The following is a 25,304-nucleotide window of genomic DNA, read 5'->3' on the forward strand; positions in this document are numbered from 1 at the left end:
CTATTATAAGAAAAAAAAAAAGGTAAATCAATGCGGTGCGCACCTTGTATCTGAAGCCTTTGCCAAAAGTCAATGGCCGGCTTGCTAGGAACAACGTCTTAGCTGTGACTGGGTGCAAAACAAAAACCTGCCAAGCTTGGGGCGCGCGAGCGCTTGAGACCCGACGTGAGATGCCACTCCAATCGTGCGTTAGCTTTGGCAGTGCTTTCTTTTACCCTGTCTTAGCTGAGACGCGGCTTCTAGAAAGCCGGCCCTGAGCCCACGGTGCGCGCGGTAGGAGCGGGCTTGCTCTCACACGATAATGAAGATTTAGATTTGCTAGGCAGTTTTGTTGGATACGTGAAACGTTCTTGCATCGCAAACCTTTAGCGAAACTTTGAGTTACCAGACGCCCGACGCCTACCTTCACGATGCGCTTCATCAGGTAATTTAACGCGTACCATGAGTAAACTTGACAGCGGTTCCTAGAATGAAGCGATACTACCGCTAATCGGGCTGAAAAACTTGGCGATCTTTCGAAGCCCTCCATATACCCTCAAGCTCCTCTTCCTCAGTGCGCAGAGGTCGTCGAGGTCCTCCTCGCCTACCACTCTGGTCACATGACCTGCCTGTTAACCAAGCAGCGTCGAGCCCCTCACTCCTTCTCTCCCACCGGTCAACCAATCAATGTCGAGCCTCGCGGCCACGCTTGTATCTGGGCTTCACGAAATGCTGAACATCTAGCCGAAGAACGTTTCACCCTAATAATAACACCTCAACTCAAGTCGATGTGACTAGACACGTTGGAAAAACACTCGCTTAATAATCTGAATAGTGTGGCTTCGATTCCTGCCTTGCCTAAACGTTTCTTTACTGCGATGGACTCCCTCCCCCCCCCCCCCCCCTCTCGAACGGTAACACCTTTATCGAGGCTTTACTTTTACCTGGCTTCAGAAAATGCCTAACACCGAGCCTAAAAACGTTTCCTGTGAAAAACTGGTCAGTAGTAACCAGCTGAAGAATGTAGGTATTATAAACTTAATGTAAACGAAACCGGCGTATGCCACAATAGGGCGGTACTTAGAAATAAAGCCCGATGCAGAGGCATTCACATCTAACACACTAACACTATATTTTGTACTTGCTCTTGCCGCCCCTTCTTTTTTCGTTACATAACGTTCCCCACCAACGTCCTGTCCCGTTCCATCACGTGACCTGCCCTGACCCTGCTGGCCTTCATCCGGATCCTTCTTGCCACGTCATCCTACCCTGGACTGGCTTGTGACGTGTCTTGATTCACCTCAACGCTCTTCCTGGCTCATCCATGTGACGTAACTTCTGGAATCCGACGGATAAAATCATCTTTAAAAATGACATTTATCATCACGGGACATGTCCTTGACACGTTCATACATCGGGTCATCCCACTTGACGTCTTCCTGTCCTGGACTAACCCGTTGGACACAACGTGCTTCGACAATGACCCGGTGGGTCACCGTGATACGCTTGACCGACGAATCGTCCCTCGATCCCGGTGCTTTTCTCGATGGCGGAATTGCTGGGTTCTTGGCCATCTCCCTCGAAGCTTGTGGAACTTCGGCGAAACCCGCAGGCCGGCGAGCACCGCGTTCGGGCTACCCTGAAGCCGCTGAAGAAGTCGAGGCGTGATTCGGACGACGAGAGCCTCTTCACCAGAATCAAAGTGCTGCAGGACGAAAATATGCGCTACAGGCAGCGATTAGAAGAGGTGGGTATTAACTCACTCGAGTACCTCGCGCCTTTTCTGTGTACGTTTGCGAGGGTTTGGACAAGATAAACACACCCTCGCACTTAAAACAGAGTAATTATCTTACGTTTACCATATTAATAAACAAATTGGAGTTGATACAAGACCTTCTAGATAAGAAGGTCTTAGTAATGAAATTTTAACGTCATCTAAGGAGGCGAACGCGGGGCACGGATTTGCCGAACGCTGACGCCACACTCACGTCCAATAGATGTCCTATGGTCGCCTCCATAGATGACGTTAAAAATGCATCACTGCGGCCTTCTCATCTATGCGGTATAGGCTAAAATTAACTCAAGATTCATAAGTGTAAGGAGTAAACGGCGTAATCGAAGCATATGTTAAATTTCCTCCGTACAGTCTATCGCTTCTTGGTATCCCCCTCCACCTCCAACATGTTCGTTGATGATATATGGCATTCTGAACAGTTCGATCGTAATATTCGGAACGCCGGCTAGAGTGCCTCAAAGTGTTTCGATCATACACCGCTTCAGCCGAACTTGAAGAGCGGCGACAGCTACGGTCCCAGCGAGCCAATGAGAGCATCGGAGCGACATATATGACGACGTGCCATCGCACAGTCGTACTTTGTTGTGCCTGACAGCCCTCTAAGTTCCATTTCACTTTTAATCCGCCCGCAGCCCCCAATGGAGCCAACAAGCAGCGCCAAAACTGCATTGTCACGGCGCTCGTTGTTTTTGTGCGTTTCTTATCGCTTACTAAATCAGTGACCCACAATCAATGCCCCAGCGATCCTGTGCCTTTTTCTCTGCATTATAGATTGATTGATCTTGTGATAGCAAACCCACAGAGACAACAACCGCAGTGGTGACGCACATTTGACTCGACTTTTATGTCTCCATCAGATCATAGCGGCGGCTGCGGTTCAACTTAAAGTGAAACGAAATCTCGTGCCTTTAGAGGGCTGCCATGCACTTCGATTCGTAGCCCTAATTGGCTAACAGGGGTCCTACCTTGCCATCTTTTCCAACTGAGACTGAAAACAAAGTGCAATTGTGCGTAGAAAGGGTTAGGACCATGGAGTTATTATAATGTACGCTAGCGGTTCAACTGGCACTGGGGTCTATGCGACTTCCGGGATGCAGATTGAAGCAGGCAGCAAGCAGTCTAGGTACTTTTGCGGTGCATTCCTGTGAGAAAACGCGCGTGCATTTTGTCTCTTTGCCGGAAATAACGTAGAACACTGTTGTAAGTAGGGTCGTACCGAATAGTATGCACCTTCATTAGTATCGTAAATGTATAATTGCTTTAGTCACGGCATTGTTTTTTTCATTTGTGAATGATGTTTGATTTTGCTACATTTCGTGCCCTTACCGGTGGTCACAGAAAGTGCGTAAACACGAGCGACGAATCTAAGTAAAATAACGATCGAAAGTAATGTCGAATGTGTTGAAGGTCCCCCAGCATTCGGGTGACGCTTACAGTATATATTGCTAATTAGCCAGTCCTGTCACATGTGTGAAAATTACCCCGTCGTGCATCTTTACGATTGGTTAAAAACATTCAAAACGTAAAAAAAGTCCGTGGGCTACGAAAGGTGTCTCTTAATATTTCACATGCCGGGCAGCTTTTATAGGGCACATGTTTTCTGGCTTTTTCGCTATTTTCAAAGATTTCGAGCGCGCGGGTATTGTGTGGAACGCAGAATAAGCATCTTCGCACATATACACGAGCGAAGAAAATAAAGCGATACTTATTTATCACAAATCAGACTATATTAACTTGGCCTTCACATTATTTTGATCGCCTTCATGCACAGAGAGCTACTGATCCAGTGTTACTGCGTAGCTCTTGCCGTCTTTCTTGGTTTTCCAGACGTTACTTCGTTCTTTGGCACATAAATCCTACCTGCAAAAAAGCACCTACGACGTGTTCGCGCTCATAGTGCCCGACAGTGCACATGTTTCATTGCATGAACTTGACAAAAAAAAACACTCTAACTGTACAATATTTTTATTTACGTGCTTGAACAATGTTTCAAACTATTCCCTACGTTAAAATTATTCGTAATGTTTGCTCTTATAATCGAGTGCAGAGAGAAAATGCACCTGCTTTTCCCCGTATAAATGCATTACCGGAAGTCAATTTCGGACTGGTTGCTGTCTGCTTCAATTTGCAGCAGCACATTAGCGCCAGCTGAACCTTCAGTGTTCATTATAATAATCCTGTGGTTAGGACAAATTGCAAACCGAAGACTGGACAACCGTAGCGTGACGTCACCAAAAAAACTAAAAACAAAAACGTACAATTCAAGCTTCTGTGCACACAAACTATGACGTCGTCGTCGACTTGCCTCTGGGGTACAGTCGACTATGACCGTTAAAAAAAAACGGAAACAGTAATTTAAGGGAACTACCATTTTCGTTTTTTTTTACAAGTTGCTCCCGCTAGCTTCAGGCCATGCCAGAATTGAATTATCCAGCTGTTGTAATACATCATCCCACATTTTCGTTCAAGTTCATTTCAATTAACGCGCGTTACTCACGCGAATATACAAACGTTTCACTTCTACAAAAGCTAATTTGTGCACGAACAAAGTGTGTGGACGCGTATTTATTCGTGAACAAACACTAGATCTATTTTAGGCTTCTTTCTACAACACTGATTGTCCCAACTATGCAAGACCATACTACATCAGGTTTCTTTCTCTTCCTCTTCTTCTCCTCTTTCCTTCCATTCTTTTTTCCATCTTTTTCAGAAAAACATTGAACTGCAGTCATTAGTGTTAAAATTGAAAGATGTAGAACCGGTGATAGTTGTTACCCACGACGCCATTACGACCATTCCAGAAGTTAGCTCACCTTCGCAGATGGAGACATCAGAAAGAGGTGAGTTGTGCGTCGCAAATCAGAGCTACATTCCTGTTGTTGTGTGTTCAGCTAGAGCTTCTTTTTTTTTTATTTCTCTTTAGTGAATTGTTTTAGTTAGATTCTTAGTCATTCTCAGCTTAAAAAAGACAAGGTGTCTCAAGACTCGAACATCTGTTTACCATACCGTAAATTTATTGAATTTCACTTTTGCATGAGATAACTCGTATGTAGCTCATCGATTTACGTTTTGGTATTTTTGATACTCATAGTGGGTACATAAGGTTATTAATTAAAATGTTTGTCTTATTTGATTTATTGCGGATAGTGTGAAGCGAAATGCATCATGAATAGCTATTTTCAAACCAATCGCTAAGGCCGCCCCTTGCAAACTTGTTGTCCCTGTGTGTCTTTTATATCTAAAATTATTAGTAGATCTAAATTAACTTCAGCTTTAATAGAAAAATTTGTCGTTGTTTACGACTCCGTGTGTGTGTTTGCGTGTGTGTTTGAAGATTTAATGAGCCCTGAAAATGAACCTCGAGGCGAGGGGTATAGGTGCGTTTAAATTGAAGCGCATTCGAACTGCAGCATTTCCAAGTCGCCTGAGTTCTAAACAAACGGCGAGGCTCTTTCCAACCATCTTTAAATAGAAATAAATGAGTTCATTCAAGCTTTTGATTGCAAGAATTGTTATTTTGTTGATCTTTTTTTTTTTTTTTGAAGCTGAATATACACTTAAATTTAAGAAAGAAATAACCCGTAATTATTTCGGGGCGAAACTACTCGCACCAAAATTACAGGTAATCGGTTGGCTTATTTAAAAACTTTGTGATTAGGAAATTTTACATGAAATAGCTCCTCCTAAGCGCTGGCAATATTTTCGAATAGCCATCATTTAAGTTGTTCCAATATTAATTATACTTCCATGTTTTTCTCGCTCCCGACAGTCGTGATAACCTTCGCACATTCCAGCAACAAGAGGTTTTGTCACTAAACCAAAGCTTAGTGTACTTCATTTCGCCTTATGCCCGGACACAAGCGACACTACGAGCTAATGAGACCTATAAAACAGCGCCAAAAGCATAAGTCACTGAGATTTCCCTGCACATGACGGTAAAACACGTACAGAAACACTGCCCACTGGTGCGCTTTTAAAGCTGTTTAAATAGTGCCATCAGCCCGTAGCGTCACCCGTGTCTGGACTTGGGCTCAAACGAAGTACAAAAGCACTTTAAAGACTGACGACCAGTTCGCGCTTTCCACTTTTTCCCCACTTCCTCCTCTCCCCCCCCCCCCCCTGTACCCTGTTTACCGTTGCCTGTTTCCTCCTCCTCCATGGTGAGGAGGATCTTCTGCCTTGCAGAATCGCGAGTCTGATCGTCGAGCTTTAAGTGGCGCAAGCCGCGCACCAATTCAAACGGTATATCTCTATCCATCCACTCAGAGCCCCTTTTATCCTCGTAAGGGGAAATGCGGGCGACGGAGACCATATCGCGGTTGTTTGGACCGGCCCGGCATATTCAGAGTAGATTCGGATCTCGATCTAATCATAATAATGTCTCGCGTAAAACAAACAAAAAAGCGCTTTTGGGCGGGTGAAGCGAGCTTTCAGGGAGATTAGGTTTGCTGCGTAGGAATGCAGCATCTCACAGATCCTTGCATAGTCGTAACTTCTCTCGATCTCACTTTGTAATTCTTTAGCTGCGGTACCACCACTCAAACATCACCCAAACGATAATGTGCGGACGTTGTCCGAGACGTCCTGGTATGACGGTCCTGCCACACTGGGCATGCGGAAACCGTTTGCACACCTGTTGGAAGCACGTGCGAAGGAAACATGTTCAAAGGTGCTCGAGGCGTGTCCTCGGGTGATTCTGTCCTCACAGCGTCCTTTGTATGGTGTCTAAACAGTGGGGCTGTGGCTTAACACCTATTAAATACGATCTTTATTTTAGTTAGGGGCATTTTAAGTTTCGGCGAATCGAGCGCCCTTCCGGTCTTTACAATTACATGATCTATATGTCTGTGCAATCCACGAACAGTCAGATAATCAGATAACGACGTGACACCTAATTATATATACGTGCATTCTGTGTTGAATAATTTGGTTTTTAGATAATACAGAGTTTCAATTATTTTTCTTTTTCGTTCGTAAAACAAATTTGAACGCAATTTTTTTTTCGGGTTTAAGTTAATCTTTTAGGTAGTGCACCAAGTATCGACACGCACTGGATAATGTGTAGCGGTTCATAATCATCTTCAGCCCTAACTTTTGGGTATGCAACGTAATCATCGGCAAATAACTGCACACGCAATAATTACGACAACATTAAATATTTTTGCCAATCTGAGAAAAGAAGACAAGTGCCTGTCGCGATGGTCCCTGAATATAGTTCGCTCGGAATCTGCAAGATGTTAACTGCGCCGCCGTAAAAGAGAAACGCAAAAACGTAAAATAAGTCGCGCAGTTCGATGCACAAAATGGCATCTTAGAGGTCTAAGCAAGAAAATTCGGCCGGCACTTCCAGTATCGCATCGGGCGGTCAGTCGCGAAAACCTCACCCAAACCAGAACACTTCCGACACTTGACCGATGGTAAACTCACTAAAACCGGACAAGGGGCCACCAACGCACTCCAAGAGAGGCCCAAGAGAGACCGCTCATCCCTTTTCATCAGCACCAAGTCGACACCAATTAGCAGTCGGCAAAACCCAAACTTCTAGTGCCGTTAGCCGTGTGACCGGGACCCGAGACCTCAATTAGCCTAACGACCTGTCACAAGTGGCCAGCTCCCAAAAGGCATCCCCCATCGCGCGACAGCGAGAGAGCGTCAGCGAGCGACCACCAGAGGGAGCTCCCTGCCCGGGGGCCATTAGGGCGTTCGGTCGTCTCGTTATAGACGAAGCTGTCTTTGATGGTGATGGCGGTCCTTAAAGTCGGGAGTGTTGGCGGGGAGTGTTTGGCCGACGAAAACTATGCCGTTCCAGAATAACTTAGGCGGTCATTCTTTTATGTGTGCTTTTCTCCGCCGAGGTCGCTTCCCGCGGGTCCTTGATCTACACCCCGATGGTTCGGCGAGGCTTTTTGAATTGGCTTCAGTCTCTGCAGACGATCGTATATTACGTTGGCAAATCAAGTCGAAATAAATTGCGCTAAGCGATGCGTTTTCTTCTTTTCTTTTTCTTTTTTGTCGTTGGATGGTTTAGAACTTTTTCGAATGTTGAGTAAGGAGCAATTGACGTGGTGGTCACGTTTCTCTAATTCTTCTTTTTTGTGCATCCTTTTGAGGACCATATCACAGACCACAAATGGTGCCAAGGGAAGAGGGGGTGATGTAGCTGAGCGTGTTAACGCACCACTGCTTTGAGCACGTGTAGCAAAAGCACACGTGCTCCTGGGCTCAATTCTCACCCCTGCCCGTTTTAATCTGGATGAGCATCGTACAGGCGTACGGTCGTGTATCACTACTGCGTGATGCACGTTAAGGACTTGAGGCTATGAGCCTGGGATCTTCACTGGATAAATTTCTTTCCTACAGTATGTAACAATATCGCCATACTCTGGCAGACTGAACTCACGCTCTCTAAACAACTGCTGATTTGTATTGTTTGTTTTGAAATAGTACCAGGAATAGTGCAATTCATGGTATGTGAAGTAGTTACCTAAAGTAATACCAGCATTTATTATCTCCTCAAAAGTGCCGGAATGGCACGACGACGACGTCCGTATGACTGGCAACATTCCTAATGCAAGTAAGCTTCCAAACAAAACAAAAAGGGAACGAATTTCGGTAGAGTTCATTTTCGTTTTCTGTAACTGCATCATAACGGGAAGAGTAAAGGTGTTACCGATTTCGACAATATGTAACAGAGGGAAGGACTCCGTTACTGTCATGACGACTAGGGGTAGTTACTAATCAGTGAGAACCGATGTGGTGACGCCCTTTCAAGTAGAACCAATGAAAAAACAATGAGTGCGCAGGCGCGCTGGTAGAAGTTGATCCTGATGTAGAATACCCGACACTGTGGTAAAAGCTGGGAAACTTGGTCGAAAAAAAAAGACCGGGAAAAAGTATGTCTCAGACGTTCTTTCCCCTTGTCATTTTTCTTCAATAAAGTTTCCCAAGCTTTTACCACAGTCTGGTGTATACTACATCATGATCAAGTAGAACCAGTTGTCTACTAGACCTTTAAAGATCGAGCTTTATTCGCCAACATTGTTTCCCTGGGTTTCAGTTTTGTTTCCAAAGAAATATTATGAACAAAGAAAATTCACTGGATTTTTTTTTTCTTAATGCTCTAGAGGGAGCTCGTGCAGTGCTTGCAAGCTGTTAAGGTATAAGAGCGTTAAACCGAACTATTGAAGGTGAAAAGTTGTCACCTTTCTTCAATTCGGTTTCTTTGGGATGCGCCCGCTACCGCCGGCATTGCGGTGGTTTTAAATTTCGAACCGGGGTGGTTTATAGACGCTTTACACACGCGCCAAATTACAGCCGCCATTGCTGACCTTCTCTTGTCTTACCGAGATGCCGAGCAACTGAAACGGTAGTTGACGATCCTCTACAAAGGCCGATGCTTTAGAAAAGGACACAGTTGAATCTAATATGGCCATAACCTGGCCTGCTATGGTAATGATGAAGTGAAATAAACGAAATAAGAGGAAACAGAAACTGAAGGTCAGCTATGGCGGCGTCCATGCACAGCTGCTGCAAAGCGTCTATAGAGCCACGGCCGGACTGGAAGCGCGCGCTCTCTTTCTCTTCTTACGGCCTTTGCAATCGCCCGGGATCCAATGGCATTTTTTCTCCGTGTGTAGTTCTCTTGCTTGCCGCCAGGGGCGCAACCACCTCACCCCACTTCACCCCACTCGGAGAGTCCCCTCGAGCTGCTTTCCGCTGGTGTTCGAGTTCGTAGGTTGTTGTTTTGGCAACGGTTCCTCGGAATACTTCTGATTACCCATGCAACGACAGTCACGGACAGAAACGAAAAATCAGCTGGATATGTCCACAAGCCCTCGAGGAAGCACTTTAGGCTGTAATATGCACTGTGTGAAAATTGCACAGACTACTTACTACACCCTCGTCTAGAGCAGCGGACCGACTTCATGTGCGGCCTATGAAGTGATGATGCAGACCACGGCAATAGATAGATTGGGCCTGCTTACATTTCACGAGAGTGTACGAATTATTTATCATGTAAAGTTCCTCCAAGTAGAAAGAGTCCGTCTCCTCCTGTTCTTGAGTTGCAACAGAAGTCCTGGAGGTATGGACGAGTATAGTTTTTCCGCAATTGCATTCGCTGTCTCTACTTACTACTTTTTACTCCAGAATATCTCGCAGATGCGCGTCAAATATTCACCGTTTCGGGCTCATCAGAAGCGCATTAGATACTGGCTGAGGGTCTAAACGTAAGGATCAGCTGTCAAAGGCTATAAAAATCTCGGCCACAAGTTGCGACAGCGTTGAGATACACTGTCAGACGCGCTTTGTGCAAACGACAAAGGGTAGCCCAGGGGTGAGGTGACAGCGCCCCCCGCTAATTGCGGCGGAAGGCGGCGATTGCCCCAATTGCAAAGGCCGTAAGAAGAGAAAGAGAGCTCACGCTTCTTGTCCGGCTGTGATAGAGCTCCACTGGATGGTAAGCTCTCATCCTCTGAGTTCACTCCAGACATGGGTAAGTTACTTTTAAAAAGTAATTTCTAACAGTTACAGTTACTTTCAGCAAAAAAGTAGCGAAGTTACCGTTACAGTTACTGCAACAAAAAAGTAACTCGTGACAGTCACTTTGAAAAGTAACGACGTTACTTTTCAGTTACTTTTCTATAGCACAAAAAAAAATTAGAAAAAACTAGAAAACGCCCCTCACCAAGTTTTATTGCATAATATTAAAAAGTATGCTTTTTAGCTTATATTGTAACTTCGCAGCAGTTACTTTTTGGAAATAGTGGCTGAAAGTTTCCCTCGTTTGATGGCGAGCAGGTCCCTGCCCTTGCTGAACAGGCCCCGCGCAACCGGAGCAACGAGAAAGCCCCGCGCAAACAGCAGTAAATATTGCCTCGGCTGTTGACACCACGCCGGAGTAGTGGTGCTAATCAAAATACGAAACATTCGCAGTGCCCTCCGTGTGTATTGTTGTTTCACGGTTGATTCACCCGAATAAAAAGCGTTTGCACAAAAAAAAAAATAACAACCTCGACAAAGATAGGGCTTCAAGATATACTAAGATGTAAGTGTTCTGCCACAAAGTACAAACGCGTGCAAAACATAACTAGAATTTTTTTATCACATCTACACGTGGCTATATTCGGGTCGTGACTCGCGAGGAAGAACGTGTTCACAAGTTTGTGCAAGGCCAACTTGACACTCGCAATATCCAAACAGGCAATTTGGAAAGTGCAAAAAATAGTTAGATTGTACGTGTTCAATGATATATTATTCTTAAAAAAACTAAAAAGTAACGACAAAAGTAACGTAGTTACTTTCATGGTTACCTCTGAAAAAAGTAATAGAACTACAGTACAAACTACGTTTTTAAAAAGTAACTCGTTACAGTTACAAGTGACAAAAAACGTAACGAAATTACAGTAACGCGTTACTAGTAACGCGTTACTACTCAAGACTGGTTCACTCCGAGAAGCATTAGAAGTCTGAATCGGAAAAGCCGGTGTTCCAATTGCCACTACCGCCAGGGCAACCGGTATGCGAAGCGACCATCTCGCGTGTATCCCATGTGCAGAGCCTCTAATTTCAAAACTATAAATAGCCCCAGGAAATCGAAACACCGTACGCATAAAACGTTCATAGTTCGCCAAAGACATAACAAAAAGCAACACCTCCTGCGGTACGCGCGGTTTCGCGATTAGGTGACCTCTGTGAAATGTGTGATCGCCGTCTTACATGTGCGGCGATGACTGTCAAAGGGATAAAATTCTTCGGAATTAAAAACAGCGCGAAAAGACGAGGACCAGACGGAGAAATCACACGGACGCAGCGCTGTCTGGTCCTCGTCTTTTCGTGCTGTTTTTAATTCCGAAGTATGGTACCAACTCGCCCAAGCCTCAAAGTTAGCATCGATAAAATTCTGCTCTGAAAAGTTTAAAAAAAATATGAAAGACGTTTACAACTCCCTGTAGTGCCGAATTAGAGCGCAGCTCTTGAGGAGGAGAGGAGGGTACGGAGGGGACGGTATGTGCCTCCTCCTCATCCGTACCCTCTCCTCCTCATCCACTCCTCCCCATCCTCCTCTCTCCTCATCATCCTCCTCCTCCTCTCCTCCTCCCCTCCTCCTTTTCCCCTCCTCCCCCATTCTCCTCTTTGCCCTCCTCCTCCTCTTCTCTCTACCTCCTCCCCCCTCTTTATCCTCCTCCACTCCTGCTCCTCCGCTCCTCCCCATCCTCCTCTCTCCTCATCATCATCCTCCTCCTCTCCTCCTCCCCTCCTCCTCTTCCCCTCCTCCCCCATTCTCCTCCCTGCCCCCTCCTCCTCCTGTTCTTTCCACCTCCTCCCCTCCTCTTCTTTATCCTCCTCCACTCCTCCTCCTCCGCTTCTCCCCCATCCTCCTATCTCCTCATCATCCTCCTCCTCTCCTCCTCCTCTTCCCCTCCTCCCCCATTCTCCTCCCTGCCCCCTCCTCCTCCTGATCTCTCCGCCTCCTCCCCTCCTCTTCTTTATCCTCCTCCCCTCCTCCTCCTCCGCTCCTCCCCCATCCTCCTATCTCATCATCTTCCTCCTTCCTCCTTTTTCCTCTCCGTCTCCCCCTCCACCTCCCTCCCGCGCGGTGCATTGTGGAAAACGTCACATATTGCAACGCGCGCGTCACCGCGGTGCATAAAGGGGCGTTTCCCCTTTTTTCAGAAATTAAACAACTAAAAGTCAGCGCTCCGTGTGTAGACATCTTCCCTATCCGTGTCTTTTTGGGCTGTTTTTACCCTTTTGATTTGCAATATGTGCTGCGAGGTGGTGGCCAAAGCGTTTCTCGTCTACAAACACCTCCGCCTTCCCCCTGCTTTCCTCCTCGCCCTGCGACGGCGCAGGGCTTGACGCCGTGCGCACTTGCGACCAGTCTTCGCAGGATGCGTTCGCCATTAAATTGCGAAAGCTCCGCGTGGTTGAAGTTGGGCCCTCGACATCATCAGACGAAAATCGAGGGACCACTTTTTTTTTTTTTTATCGCGGTATACACACCCGTCGGAGACGCCCTCCAGGCACCATAACCGGAGGAAATCAAGTCGAGGACCGGAGGCATCAGAATGGCGCACAGGTTTCATAGCTCCTTTTACTTCTAATTTAGCTGAAGGGAAAATACAATTGTATCACGGATCATTGCACTGAAACCTTGCGGCCCGTTGGATTACAGCGTTCCTTATCAGCAATGATCAGCCACCAGACAGGAAGCGAGCGACGAATATAGACCATTCCAACAACCTCCTTCTGTGCACTGCCATCTGTGTCTACTGAGCTGTGGAACAAGTTCTGCTCATGTGCAGTGGCTCACTGAATATCGCTCGCTGCGCATCCGTTCACAGCCCAGTGGATTAGTATTCTTAATCTGGGTGATAAGTGCTGGGAAGGTGCACAGAAAGCAGAGAGTGTGTTGGAGATGCTACTGTAGTAATTGATAGCCTAAGAAATACTGGGCATGGCAGGTTCCAGACATCCTGTTATCGTTCCGTAGCCGATATTGGCTGAGCCAATGAGAATGCCGCAGAACGAAGCGAGAACCGGCAAAACAATAACACACGCCCTGCTCCTTTCGAGCTGTGAGCAGGTGCAGTTAAATTGAAAACATAAAACGATTAAGTACACAAAAGGGGGAAATTAAGTTGTTTTTTTTTTCCCTGGAGTGCCTTGCAATACACTTTCATTCTTAATTTGTCAATTGTCAAAGGTGCATGGTACCTGTCATTCCTATTTGCCCTGGAACAATGGACATCCAAGAATACTATCTGCTGCCGGCAATCATTGACATCACGTGTGCCTCGATCTTTTCCCGTTGCAGAAAATAGCAAAGAAGATACGACCTCGATCGTGTCCATCAGGTCCGTAACAGAAGAGGACAGTCTTCTAGAGAAATCGGTGAAAAGGTAAGAGACGACTTTTATTTTTTTAATCATTGATTATGAATTGCCCTATATTTTTCCAAATACGGGATCATGTAAAACGTTTCTTCTCCGTATCTACTGCGTGTCTCCCCCCCCCCCCCCCCCCCCTTTTCCCGAAAAAAAATTAATAATTTTTAGTTGTTTTTTTTGTATTTTTTATATATATATATATATATTTTTTTTTTTTTTTTTTTTTTTTTTTGCTGATAAAAATAAGGTATGCATTGCCGAAGCACGACCATTTGATGACTGCCGCTTCGTCTGACGGTTCGTCTGCCGCTTCACCGGGAAATGTATGGAAATAGCAATGAAGCTCAGCCTCTTGAGCTCGCCGCTACAGGCGTGGAACAGCGGACGCAAGTTTCGTATAGGACTTTTTATTCTCAGTCGCATGGGCACTGCCATCTTGGAATCACGTGAAGCGGCCGCCATTAGGTCGCTTTAAATCGTCGCTCCTCTTTGCCTTTCGCACCTTGGCGAACGCGTTGGATTCGTGTTTTTCGTCGCGTTTCACGGCGCTTTCTTGCTTCGCGTCGTTTAATATGGTCCGATACCTATATCTGCTACCTAATTGCATTACGTCATAATGTGCATAACTTCTGCAGTTCGTTTTGGAGCACGATATTACTATTTTGCCGTCGGCGTACTGAGTATGTGTGATGTTGAGGCACATGAATCAGCATTAGCAGTAAAGCACACTGATTATGTAGATGACAAAGACGGCACAGCACGATGGTTCAACGTCCGATGATTTCAAAATACATCGAAAACAGCTTCTGTTGATTCGGGCAGTTGCATCTGCTCTGCACAAGCACCAAAATGGCGTCGCCCACAACATGTCGGGGAACAAAGAGCCGATACCCTAAGCGCAGTTCATTTAGCGACTCTAAGTCCGGCTATTTTCAGCACCGCAGCGGTTGGACACGAACCACTACACAAGTGTCCGCCGAGGCATTGATTGTTCCGAGCCGGAGTCGAGCGCTCACGCAGTTCTCGTGTCCAATCCATAAGCCGCGCTCGACTGTCATCAGGCGGGTGGTTTCAATCCCACAATTACGTCATCAAGCTTTGCGAAGGCAAGACTGAAAGAAATAGTCCCATCTTATCCTCGCAATTTCACCACGACAAAGACAATTTTATATCAGTGGTGGTCCGTGCGAGTATTGTTGGGACAGAGTAGGACCAGTCCGCCTCTGTAAGGTCATGAACACTTCAAACCCATATCGTTCCACGATCCCCTTACGGTAAAGAACCGCTTTGTGTGGACTTATCGTGCCTTACTAGCGCATATGTTCATGGACTGCCTGTGTTTAGGGCCAATTTAAATATACCGATTCCACAATTAAAAGAAGACCGAAGGACGGTATTGCCAATGGTTGCTTCAACGCTTCAATAGCTCTACCACCGAAGTACATTTACTTCGATGCTACCGTAGGGTCAGTTTATGCTGAACGGTGTGTTCTATCTACGCCCTTTAGGGTGGACGTCTTCGGTTCGAGCGATTCCCACAGGCGCAAAATATTGTGTATGCACACAAAACGGTGTCAGGCGAGTTTTAGGGGTAGGTGCACTTAGGATCACAGCGGCAGGGCGTCTCTTTCGTATTTCTGGCCACAAGCACAGCCTCCTTGCCTTCCGCCGTGCTGTGACCGCGCGAGAACGCTCGAAGCTCACTAGACGCTGAAATGTTATCGAAGATAGAAAACCTCCAGTGAAGATGGGACAACAAAAAAATCTCCATGTCGTTCTCCTTCTGGCAGTGACTCTGACAGTTTGCACATTGGGCTAAGCCGTGCGAGAAAATGTGACAAACCGAACCCCGCATTTTTGTAAACATTGTCACAGCGCAGGCAGACTCCTCGTCTGCCTTAGGACAAAGACTTGATGACCGCTCGCTCTCACGATTCGCACAAACTACAATGATGCAATGTTTGCGCCCCTTGCGCCAACTTATTTACTTCGCTACATCCTGTTACATTTTAACCGAATGTAAGAAATTTGATCCAAAATAGCGCCTACATTTCACTTTATCAATACGGAAACTGATAGTAGCTCACGTGTCGCTACTCGGCGGAATCATTGTGGTGAGCTGATGGAACTTTTCAAACCTTTCAATTATTGTTTAGAATAACGTCATATTCAGGTCATATTTTTGTGTCACTGACTCTTTTACAGTCTGACACCATTCGATAAAAAATATAACTACATACGTTAAAAAATGTATAAAAAATATTAACTCGGGGCGCAATATTTAGCATCTATATATAAAAGCCACGTAATATTAACGAAAATAGAAAATTAAAAAAGAAATTAAAATAAAACTCCGGCAGTAGCGGGCACAGTTGAAGACGCAGTCCGCAGATGAGAAGCTGGAGGTCAGCTATGGTGGCGGGATCGCCTGGTAGCAAGATGGCGCCATCCATGCAAAGTTGCCGCAAAAAATCTCTGCATTTTCGCTTACAATAGGCGGAATAATAAGCTGATTCTACAAATCACTGGCCGATACGAACCAATGCTGCATGACATAGGTCCGTATCGCCAGTGGAAAATGCCACTATTTGGCAAAAAGGAATATTGGCTATAACTTTCTGTCAAGTTAAAACAACCTAAATCTGTAAAATCGTAAATATATTAAATGCGCTTTCAGTGACAATAACGGATATAGCGCTCCTAGTTATGGAACACAGCGTAAAATGCGCCGAGGGGCTGCAAATAGACCTTTCGCTAAACTACCCAAGCACCAAAAAGAATCCTGGGAACGTACATTCGCTGCATGCGCTCGCCTTCCCTGTATAAAATAATTGAAGTAAATAACCAAAATGATGCTTTGAGGAATTTTGTTATTTATTTATTTATTTATTTATTACTTACTTAGCCCAGTGGGCATTACAGTAGAGGAGATAGTACATGAGAAATAGCGCAGAGCAGCAAAATATACGGAAGATGCCATGGCCATGCGAGGTGCCATTTGTTTCTCCTTCCGAACAGTTAACTCTTGCAGACGCCAGTACATGACGCGCGTGTGCCTCCCGGCAGTCTCTTTGATGCTTCTTCCATTCGCCAAAAGGTCGATAGCCCGCGATATACCTAGAGGCTCGGGTCATCGATGTTTGTCTGGTCCGCGCGCAGGAAGCTTTCGACGGCGTCGCTTCAGGGCAGCCCGCCAGCGCCTGCCCTGGCCGGCAGCGCGGCCGTGACGGCCATGGGCGCCGTGCGGGCCGTGCGCCAGCAGCGTTCGGGCAGTGTGCAGCTCAGGCCCCAGGCTTCGTCGCAAGCAAGAACACAGCAGCCGTCGATGCACCAGTTCCACGCCCTGGGGGGCAGCGAAGAGCCCTTCCGCAGGACGCCCCTCGTGAACGGCCTGTCCGCCTACGCCTCGGACAGGGCCCGCTGCGAGCCGCTCAGGCCCCAGCCGCCGTCCTCCTCCTCTGACGGTGAGCCGACCCCTAGCCTTTCCAGGGAACGTTCCAGCTGCCCTGATTACAGGGACCCAACGTCTCGACGCGGCCTCTTCTTCGGGGGGGACTGCGGCGACGGCAGTTGAGGAGCAGTGGTTTCGTTGTAAAGCATGAAATGCTTTATAACGTTACCCCCAGTCTCAAAATTGTGTCCGTCCGTCCATGCATTTCCCGCTAAATTTAGCGGGGAAATTGATATCACGAGACCTATACACAAATTCAGTTACTCAGCTAAATTTAGTGGGAAAATTGATTTCACGGGACCTGACGCCACGGGACATAAAGAGCAATTCATTTTCCTCGCTAAATTTAGCGGAAAAACGGACGTCACTTGATCTATACACCAATTCAGTTTCCCCGCTACATTTGGCGAGAAAGTGGCGTGCCCTGGCATCACCTGACGTCACGTGGCCTATACACGTTAACGAAATTTACAGCACGTGACCTATACGTCAACTTAGTTTTCCCGCTACATTTAGCGGGAAAATTCACGTCTTGTGACCTAAACAACAATCCAGTTTCCACGCTAAATTTAGCGGGAAAAATTGACGTCACGTGACCTATACAACCATGCAGTTTCCCAGCTAAATTTATCGAAAAAATATGCCTAACGTGACATGCCAATTTCCTCACCGATTCCCTGTAATGTATGTTATGCATTATGCATTATACACCAAAAAAATGTTTCCGAACAAGCCCGCTTTGCCCACACCAGGTGTGGGCACCGCACGTGCGCAGAAACCAAATTTGGGAGGAGTGTGACGTCAGTGAGTTGAATTGATCTACAGGGTGAAACAAGGAGACGCCAGGCTCTTTAAATCGACCGGAAAATTCGGTTTCTTAACCTATCGCACTACGACCTTGTGCAGCGTTGCCCAAAGATGGTGGATTTTTTTTTTTTTTTTGTAAAATTTGCCAAGAGCGAACTTACCCGAGGAAAAAGTAAAGAAAGAAAAAGGCTTAGCTCCTATGGAAACGCAGCAACGCCACCGGTCTGCAAACAACACGGCGCCGTTTCGCACGGGAGACAAGAGATGGCGCAAGCGGTCGCGACGCCAACTGCCGCCAACGAACGAGCAGACGACGCAGAGAGCTGGCCCTTTTGCAGACAAGGAACTGCAGTTCCTTGCTGTTACCGCGCCTTTCTTTTTTGTTTCTGCGACTGTCGCCGCCTGCGGAACGCGCACCGCTTTTGAGTCGAAAAGATTGTCTGCTAAAAAGGCCTGCTCTCGGCGCCGTATGCTCGTTCGTTGGCGGCGTTTGTTGCGCCATCTCTTGTCTCCCGTGCGAAACGGCGCCGTGTTGTTTGGTGGCGTCGCTGCCACCAAACAACCCCGGGTAAGTTCCTCGGGTAAGTTCGCTCTTTGCAAAATTTACAAAAAAAAAAAAGCACCATCTGTGGGCAACGCTGCACAAAGTCGTAGCGTGATAGGTTAAGAAACCGAATTTTCCGGTCGATTTAAGGAGCCTGGCGTCTCCTTGTTTCACCCTGTATAGAACTTTAAAGGCAAAGGTCGCTGCCATTTTTTTTCTTTTTGTCTTCTGTTTCTTTTTTTTTTTTTTAATAGTAGGGGGATAGAACAAACTCGTGTTTTGCGCTCGTGTTTGTTCCTCTCTCTTCTGTCCGTCTTTTTTGCGCAAAACCATGTATCCAAACGTTCACCAACTCGCCCACCAACAAACTATTTTAACAAACCCTAGCGCCACCCTTTTTTTCAGGAGGACACTCGAAAGCGGGTACCACGTCACGATAGGTGCCTAAGTGTTTCGCTTATTATCTGTAGAGGAAGCTACAGCTTTTACCTAATTTATTGCTCTTTTTTTTTTCTGTTGTTTTTTGTTTTTTTTTACTTAGTTTATAGGCGGCTGAACACCGAATACCTCTAGAGCTCCCAAAATCACAAACAAAAATAAAATTTTGAGCCTTTTCACTCACTGAATCTTCCGTCAGTGAGCAAAAGCACTGACAATGTGCTTGGTTCGTTGGTCTATACTTGTACGTCCTTCCACGATCCTGAAACGTGAATGGCCCTCGTGGCTCTTCACGGTTCCAATGACGTCGACTGTTTCCTCCCAGAGATGTCGCCTCTGCTCGCTCTGGCTGAACAAGACTATGCAGACTTCCAATCGGACGAGTGTAAGTCCAGACGGTTCAATCGCTGTGACTTGGCGAGACTTGGCAGCATCGCTTTTCCTTTCCTATGAACGAGTCTCTCACGCAAACTGCCTGGTGCATTTCGTGCTGCCGTTCGCTTCGCAAAATCACACCCCGCACTCAAACATCACAGCGCCTCTGGACACGTGCTTTCCTGCCTCCCATTTTCATGTCTGCATCCACACTGTGGCTTCCCTTTGCTTTTATGCTGCGTTCGGGCTGTCATTGGACGAGCCAGAACCTGGTCATAGTTGAAACTCAGTGGCCATTTGCAAATACTACGTAACTAGGTATATTTTCTCATATTATTTTTTTCTGAATTAATATCGTATTTTCAGGAACCATTTATTTAATCAATCACATTTCTCTCGCCTATAAAGAATATAAATAAAACAACTTGCTGATGGTTGGTTTTCTAAAAGCTACGTCTGTTTTTTTCTCGTGGAAGCATTACACACGTACTTGTTTTGCACCTTACCCCGAGTCACTGAAATAACTGACTGTCTTCAATAATTAACAAAGAAACCTGGGCATGCCTTTAAACAAATGGTTCGGAGACTGTGACTCTGTGGCCTTCATTTCTTATCTACGGGTTCTTCCCGCTAAGCTGGCATAATGTAAATCTATCAAGACACATTAATACCGCCGTTCAGGACATTGTGTTCTAGGTTCTGCTGCGGAAGAGGTCGCTTGGCCTTTGCTGTATGCAGGTTTCGTACGATTCTTCGAAACCGGCTGATGCTTCACATTAAAAGGGGGCTTGGAGAATACACTGTGATATCTCTACAAAAGCACATTCCATCATTTTCGGCTCCTTTTGCAGCTCTGCAACAACACCTTGCTGCAAATTGTCTCGTTAACTTGCCACCTCTAACACTGTTTCCGTCACTATGCTGTGTGTGGCCTATATGACACGCTTCACGCTACCGCATCCTCCAGCACTTTTAAGGCAGCGGTCACACTGTTAATACATCATAAACAAGGCAGTCTTCAGACACTGTCTGAGACGTGTTTCTTTCGACGGTCTTGTCACACTTGTCATACTGTCTCCAGACATGTTCCAGGTATGTAAGTAGCACACATGCTTCAAACTTGCTTGAGGCGTTTCCGCAGATAATTCTGCCGTCATCCTTGCAGCTAACGCCATGTATTTTGTGTGATGTATGAGCAATGTGACTTGGGCTTAATGATTTTCTTTTCACTTGTGAACGCTTATTATATTTAAGGGACATTCCCTAGTGTCTAATTGCGAATTCTTGCCTTTAGCTTAAAGTACATTTTTATTTGGCGAGTTAAGAACTAAACCACACAACGCACAATGTAGCCGATTCGATTACACCCATATAACATCGCTCCTGATGTCTTAGAGAGGTTAAAGAGGAGTAGAAAATACAAAGAAAGCAAGAAAGTAAGATAAGCCTGTGAAAAAAACTCCATGAAACTATTCACCCCGTTAATCCCGAAGTCATTCAAGATGCCTTTTTATAAGCTGCTGAATAGGTTCGGTCTCTTAGTGAAACGTCGGGACTGCCATTCTCAGGCCCCACGGCAGGTATATGCTGTCGCTGTGTCGAAAAAGTGAAATTACCTTTCGCGCAATGCTAAACGAGGAAAAGAGAGAAATACAGAAGAGGTGCAGTTACTCGAAGTTTCTCTTGATACAAGTTAGGAGAGAATTTAAGGGGGAATGAGGGTGGGCGGGGGGTGGCCAACACCTAAGCCCCAAGGGCAACTTGTTTATAAAAAAAAAAAACGACATACACCAGCCTTTTCAAGAAAGAAATGCTTTGTTCTAAGTGAAAAGTCAATTATTAGGTCAGTAAAATAGATCTGGGCAACGCATTGATGCCCCCTCCCGCTCAAGCCTGACCCAAAAGTCCACTCCTGCTTAAAGTTGAGTGGACAAAGAGAAGCGTATAAGCTAACTGTCCCGTGCCCCTGTTTGCAGCGGACACCCTGGCAAGTCCCCAGCAGATGAGCGTGCGACGGCGTGCCAAGAGCCTGGGAACTCTCCGGGGCCCCGGGGGCACGTCCCGCGACTCCCCAGCGGTCGTGTCGCTCATCGAACACGACTCCGGAGACGGCAGGGCCGCGACGGGTTCGCAGACGCCGCTGCTACCCTTCCTGCCGCTCTTCAGCCGCCTAGTACAAGACCGGACGGCGCTGTACTCCAGCTACCCCTCCATCAAGTGTGATATAGTCGAGTACTTATGAGGAATGCTCAGCGCTTAAAGAGCACATCCGGGACCTAAACCACTCACTCGATATCGACGAATCCGTCACGTGACACCGTCGATGACGTGACTCGCCACTCCTCAGAAGCGTGTCACCGAGTCACCTTCCTGTCAGGAGGTTGGTATCCCCTGGAGCGTCCGTCGTGTAGGCGCAACGAGCGAAGGCAAAGTTTTTTTAAGGCCGACAGCGTCATCGCCTCAGTGCCGAGGGGTGGATGCCTTGCCACGCTAAGTCCTATGGTCGGCACCGACGAGGGACATTGGGTTTAGGTTTTGTTAGGGCGGGTTTCTCCTTCCTCCGATGTCGGGGAACCCGAAAGTAGCTCAACCGTTATACTGTGTAGACGTGCGCGGGAGGAGAGGAAGCCATCGCCAGCACGTGTCGTGGGACAGTCTCGCATGCGGTGGCGAAATGATATGCAAAAACAAGCACACTCGGCAAAAGTGCCCGCCGTCGGGTTCGTTCGACAATAACCAAAAGACAACCCGATGTGGTGACGGTTCGGGCTGCGCCGACTGACCAGGTCAACAGTTCAAGCAAGAGAAGGTACAGAGAGGGACATCACGGATCATCCTCAGGCCCTATTCTACGAAATCAAAAAGAAAAATAATTTACAAGCAGCGTGCGACGCCTCTCAAGTTCACTGTTTCAAGAAGTGTCCTGAAGCACAGGGGCGAAATAACAGATGGTGGTCGTATAGGTTACTGCACTATAAGTAGGGCCAGTCGTCTCTGTGAACAAACGATGGTACTCCCTAACCCTTTATACGAAGGCAAGATTAGGAAAGAGTACAGGGCCCAGCGTAAAGACGGTTCGACCAAGAACCATCGATGTCCCTCTGCTGGCTTTGTGGAAGACCCCAGGATGGTCGAGTCCGCGTTCCAAGATAACTCGCTTCAAAACTAGAACCGTTTTCAGCCGGTGACACAACGAGGACGCGATGCACCCGGAGTTCAGAAGCGATAGAAATCGGACGATAGAGTCGATTTCAAATGCAGGTTGACGCGATGATATCGTCGTCAAGATGACTTGGCCGTCACCTTGTACTGTGCAAGCAGCCGCAGGTTTTTGCAAAGTAACTCGATCTCGTATCACAGAGACAATAATACGCAAGCGTTGTTGTCGACGCAATGGGCAAGAAATGCTGCGCACCAAATGCCGTGCTTCTTTCTACGCCACCGTTACTTAATTTCTTATAGCTGACAAAAAGAAAACGTTGAAGAAATCAGTTCGACTCTGACTTGTGCTCAAGGGCGAACCAACGGACGTTCACAATCTTCAAGAACGTGTCTCCAAGACAATGTTATTGCTGCTTTTTCTTCTTTCTTGTAAATGTTTAATTTGTTTTTCTTAGGGGATGCAAAACTAGGATCCGTCGTTTGTGCTGCGGCTGAGGTCTCCATGACTGAATTGAACCGTTCCACTGGTTCCGGCAAAAAAGGACATGCGTTGCCTACGTTTGTTTACAATTCTGACTGTGTTAAGAATGATAGATGACCACAGATATATATACACAAGTTAGTCTTTGTTGGTATACTCATAACGTTGTTGCTTAATGATACAATTAGCCGATACATGAAATCGTAACATCCAAATTGAAAAGAAAATGTCGTTTTACTTTTCACAATTGATTTTCACTAACTTAATGTCATGTTTCACTTGTTTCAGTGGGAAACACTTGCCGCGGGAAAACACAGTTATTACACCGTCTGCCATTCTGAGCAAACTTATTCGTTCTTTTATTTTATAAACAACGATTATGAAAAAACTCCAGTGTTACAGCAAAGCCCACGTTCAATTATTTTACCTCAATCGCACCATATTTGCACAACGCGCCAAATTAGAAACATACGAAATTCGTAAAATTCAATGTTTCTTTTTAATGACGTGGACGAAGAAAAATCAGTTTTCATTTTTTTATCCCAAAAAGTAGCTTTTCTTTTTTTTTCCCCTTTTTTGTTTTTATTTTTTTATTCATTTCTGCGGCCATTCGATCTTGCCTTGATGAAAGTTAGTAATTGTCGTGACTGGATATCCTCAAAAGACAAGGGACAACGTTACCATGCTACTCGTAAAAGGCTAACGCGGATATTGCAATTTTTATGGAATCTGTTTGAATCATTTTGTTGCTATCCAACCCCTTTTATTCTCTATAGGTTCAACTTTGCACACGTAATCAACCTAAGTCTTTCAACGCTAACACGAAGGCAATGAACAACACCGGTGCAACACACACAAACACTCATGTTATACTTTGTTACGTCATTCTATAACGAAGGAAGGTGACATTATTGACGCATGCGCATGCGCGTTACAGAAAGACTCAGCCAGGGCAAGTGTGTGAGAACCGTGTGCGCTGTGTGACGGACTGAGCAGCGCGGCTTCAAGCACAACCCAACCGGAAGTGTGAACGTCAGTAGCGCCGCTTTACATCCACGGTGATCATGTCGCCCGTAAAGCGTAAAACAAAACAAAAAACAGTGTTACGTTCTCCTTGGCTGTGCACAAGACGTAGCTCCTTCACCGTAGATGCTTAGACCTAAAGCTTGGTGGTGGCATAAACGGGTAGCCAGGCTTCGTGGCCGCCGACTGCAGATGACTGGGTACGGTTCATGGTACGTTGCCAACCCGATTGTTGCTGTCGCTGCTTCACTTTGACAAAATTTTGATATGGACTCGTGAAATCACTAACACGAGGCACTTGCCTGCCTTAAAATCTACGTGTCATCTGCTATAGCTACGCTTTGTCTGTATGTCGTCTGCACCACTCCCGGCACTGTCTGTTCTCTAGTTCGTCGGCCATTTGCTTCTCTTGAGGCGTCGCTTTGTGGACGTTGCAGTTCGAAATAAATGTTCGAAGAAAGCTTGATACAAGCATTTTATGCTATTAAAAAATAAGCTACGTATTTTTGATAGGATTTCTCAAAATATAGTTTTATGATTTTTAAAAATTAATTAAAAGTGGACTTCTAATGTTTGCTTGGTTGCTTTAGCCTAGCTTCTCGAAAAGGAGTCCTGAGTTTTAGAAACAACTAACGTAGTGTTTGAGCAAATCAGTTTTAAAAATGTGTCTTTGAGCAAATCTTCCTTCAATTTTGCTGCTAAAAAGGACGTCGTTGATTTTTTTTTTTTTATTGGCGGACGGTGCAATAAACAAGAACTATAGTAATATTTAGAGCGAAATTGTTTTCATTGGGCTTCATTATCTGTTTTACGCGGACAGGGCTGAACTGTTTAGAAGCAATAATCATCGAGTTTGAAGAATGTCGTTTATGCCGTCTTAACAAGAACTACACACCAGCACTTTGTGTAGACTTGAACAGTATTTGACGGCATAAGTAAGGCCAATAAGCTTTAATAACATCAATTTTACAAATATTATCCAAGGAAGCCCTTGAGGTTTTCTTCCCGTGACCGTTCCGTGAACTTTACATGAGCATAAATACTTAACCTACGCCATAACGTAGGTGAGAATTTGTACAAGAGACAAAAGAGTTATTACGGAAGTTTGGACAAACCCTTAATGTTATACAAAATGCACAAAATATCCTGCATAATCTGATACAAACAAAAAACAATCAATTCAACAGCCGACGACAATCCTACCGCACTGAAGAATATTTGTCAGTATACAGGCACGAAGTTTACAGTTGCGAGCCCGAAGGAGTCATAAAGTTATCACCCTTGTCACGTCTTGGTTCAGCGTATTAGAGAAGTGCAGCCAGTACGGCCTATACGGTGCTGCGGTTTGGAGGCAGTGG

At 45.9% G+C, this 25,304-nt stretch overlaps 1 protein-coding gene across 1 annotated transcript in view; it reads left to right on the forward strand.

The window, feature by feature from the left end:
* Positions 1 to 21,522, forward strand: part of LOC8034788 (gamma-aminobutyric acid type B receptor subunit 2) — a 329,601-nt gene extending 308,079 nt beyond the window's left edge. The window contains exons 15-19 of the mRNA XM_042289254.1: positions 1,565 to 1,726; positions 4,485 to 4,614; positions 13,593 to 13,677; positions 16,825 to 17,129; positions 21,257 to 21,522. Of these exons, the coding sequence (XP_042145188.1) occupies positions 1,565 to 1,726; positions 4,485 to 4,614; positions 13,593 to 13,677; positions 16,825 to 17,129; positions 21,257 to 21,522 (948 nt within the window). The remainder of the gene's footprint in view (positions 1 to 1,564; positions 1,727 to 4,484; positions 4,615 to 13,592; positions 13,678 to 16,824; positions 17,130 to 21,256) is intronic.
* Positions 21,523 to 25,304: the final 3,782 nt, after the last annotated feature.

The sequence above is a fragment of the Ixodes scapularis genome, unplaced genomic scaffold, assembly GCF_016920785.2.
Source record: "Ixodes scapularis isolate PalLabHiFi unplaced genomic scaffold, ASM1692078v2 PGA_scaffold12__126_contigs__length_90152505, whole genome shotgun sequence".
Classification (NCBI taxonomy): domain Eukaryota; kingdom Metazoa; phylum Arthropoda; class Arachnida; order Ixodida; family Ixodidae; genus Ixodes; species Ixodes scapularis.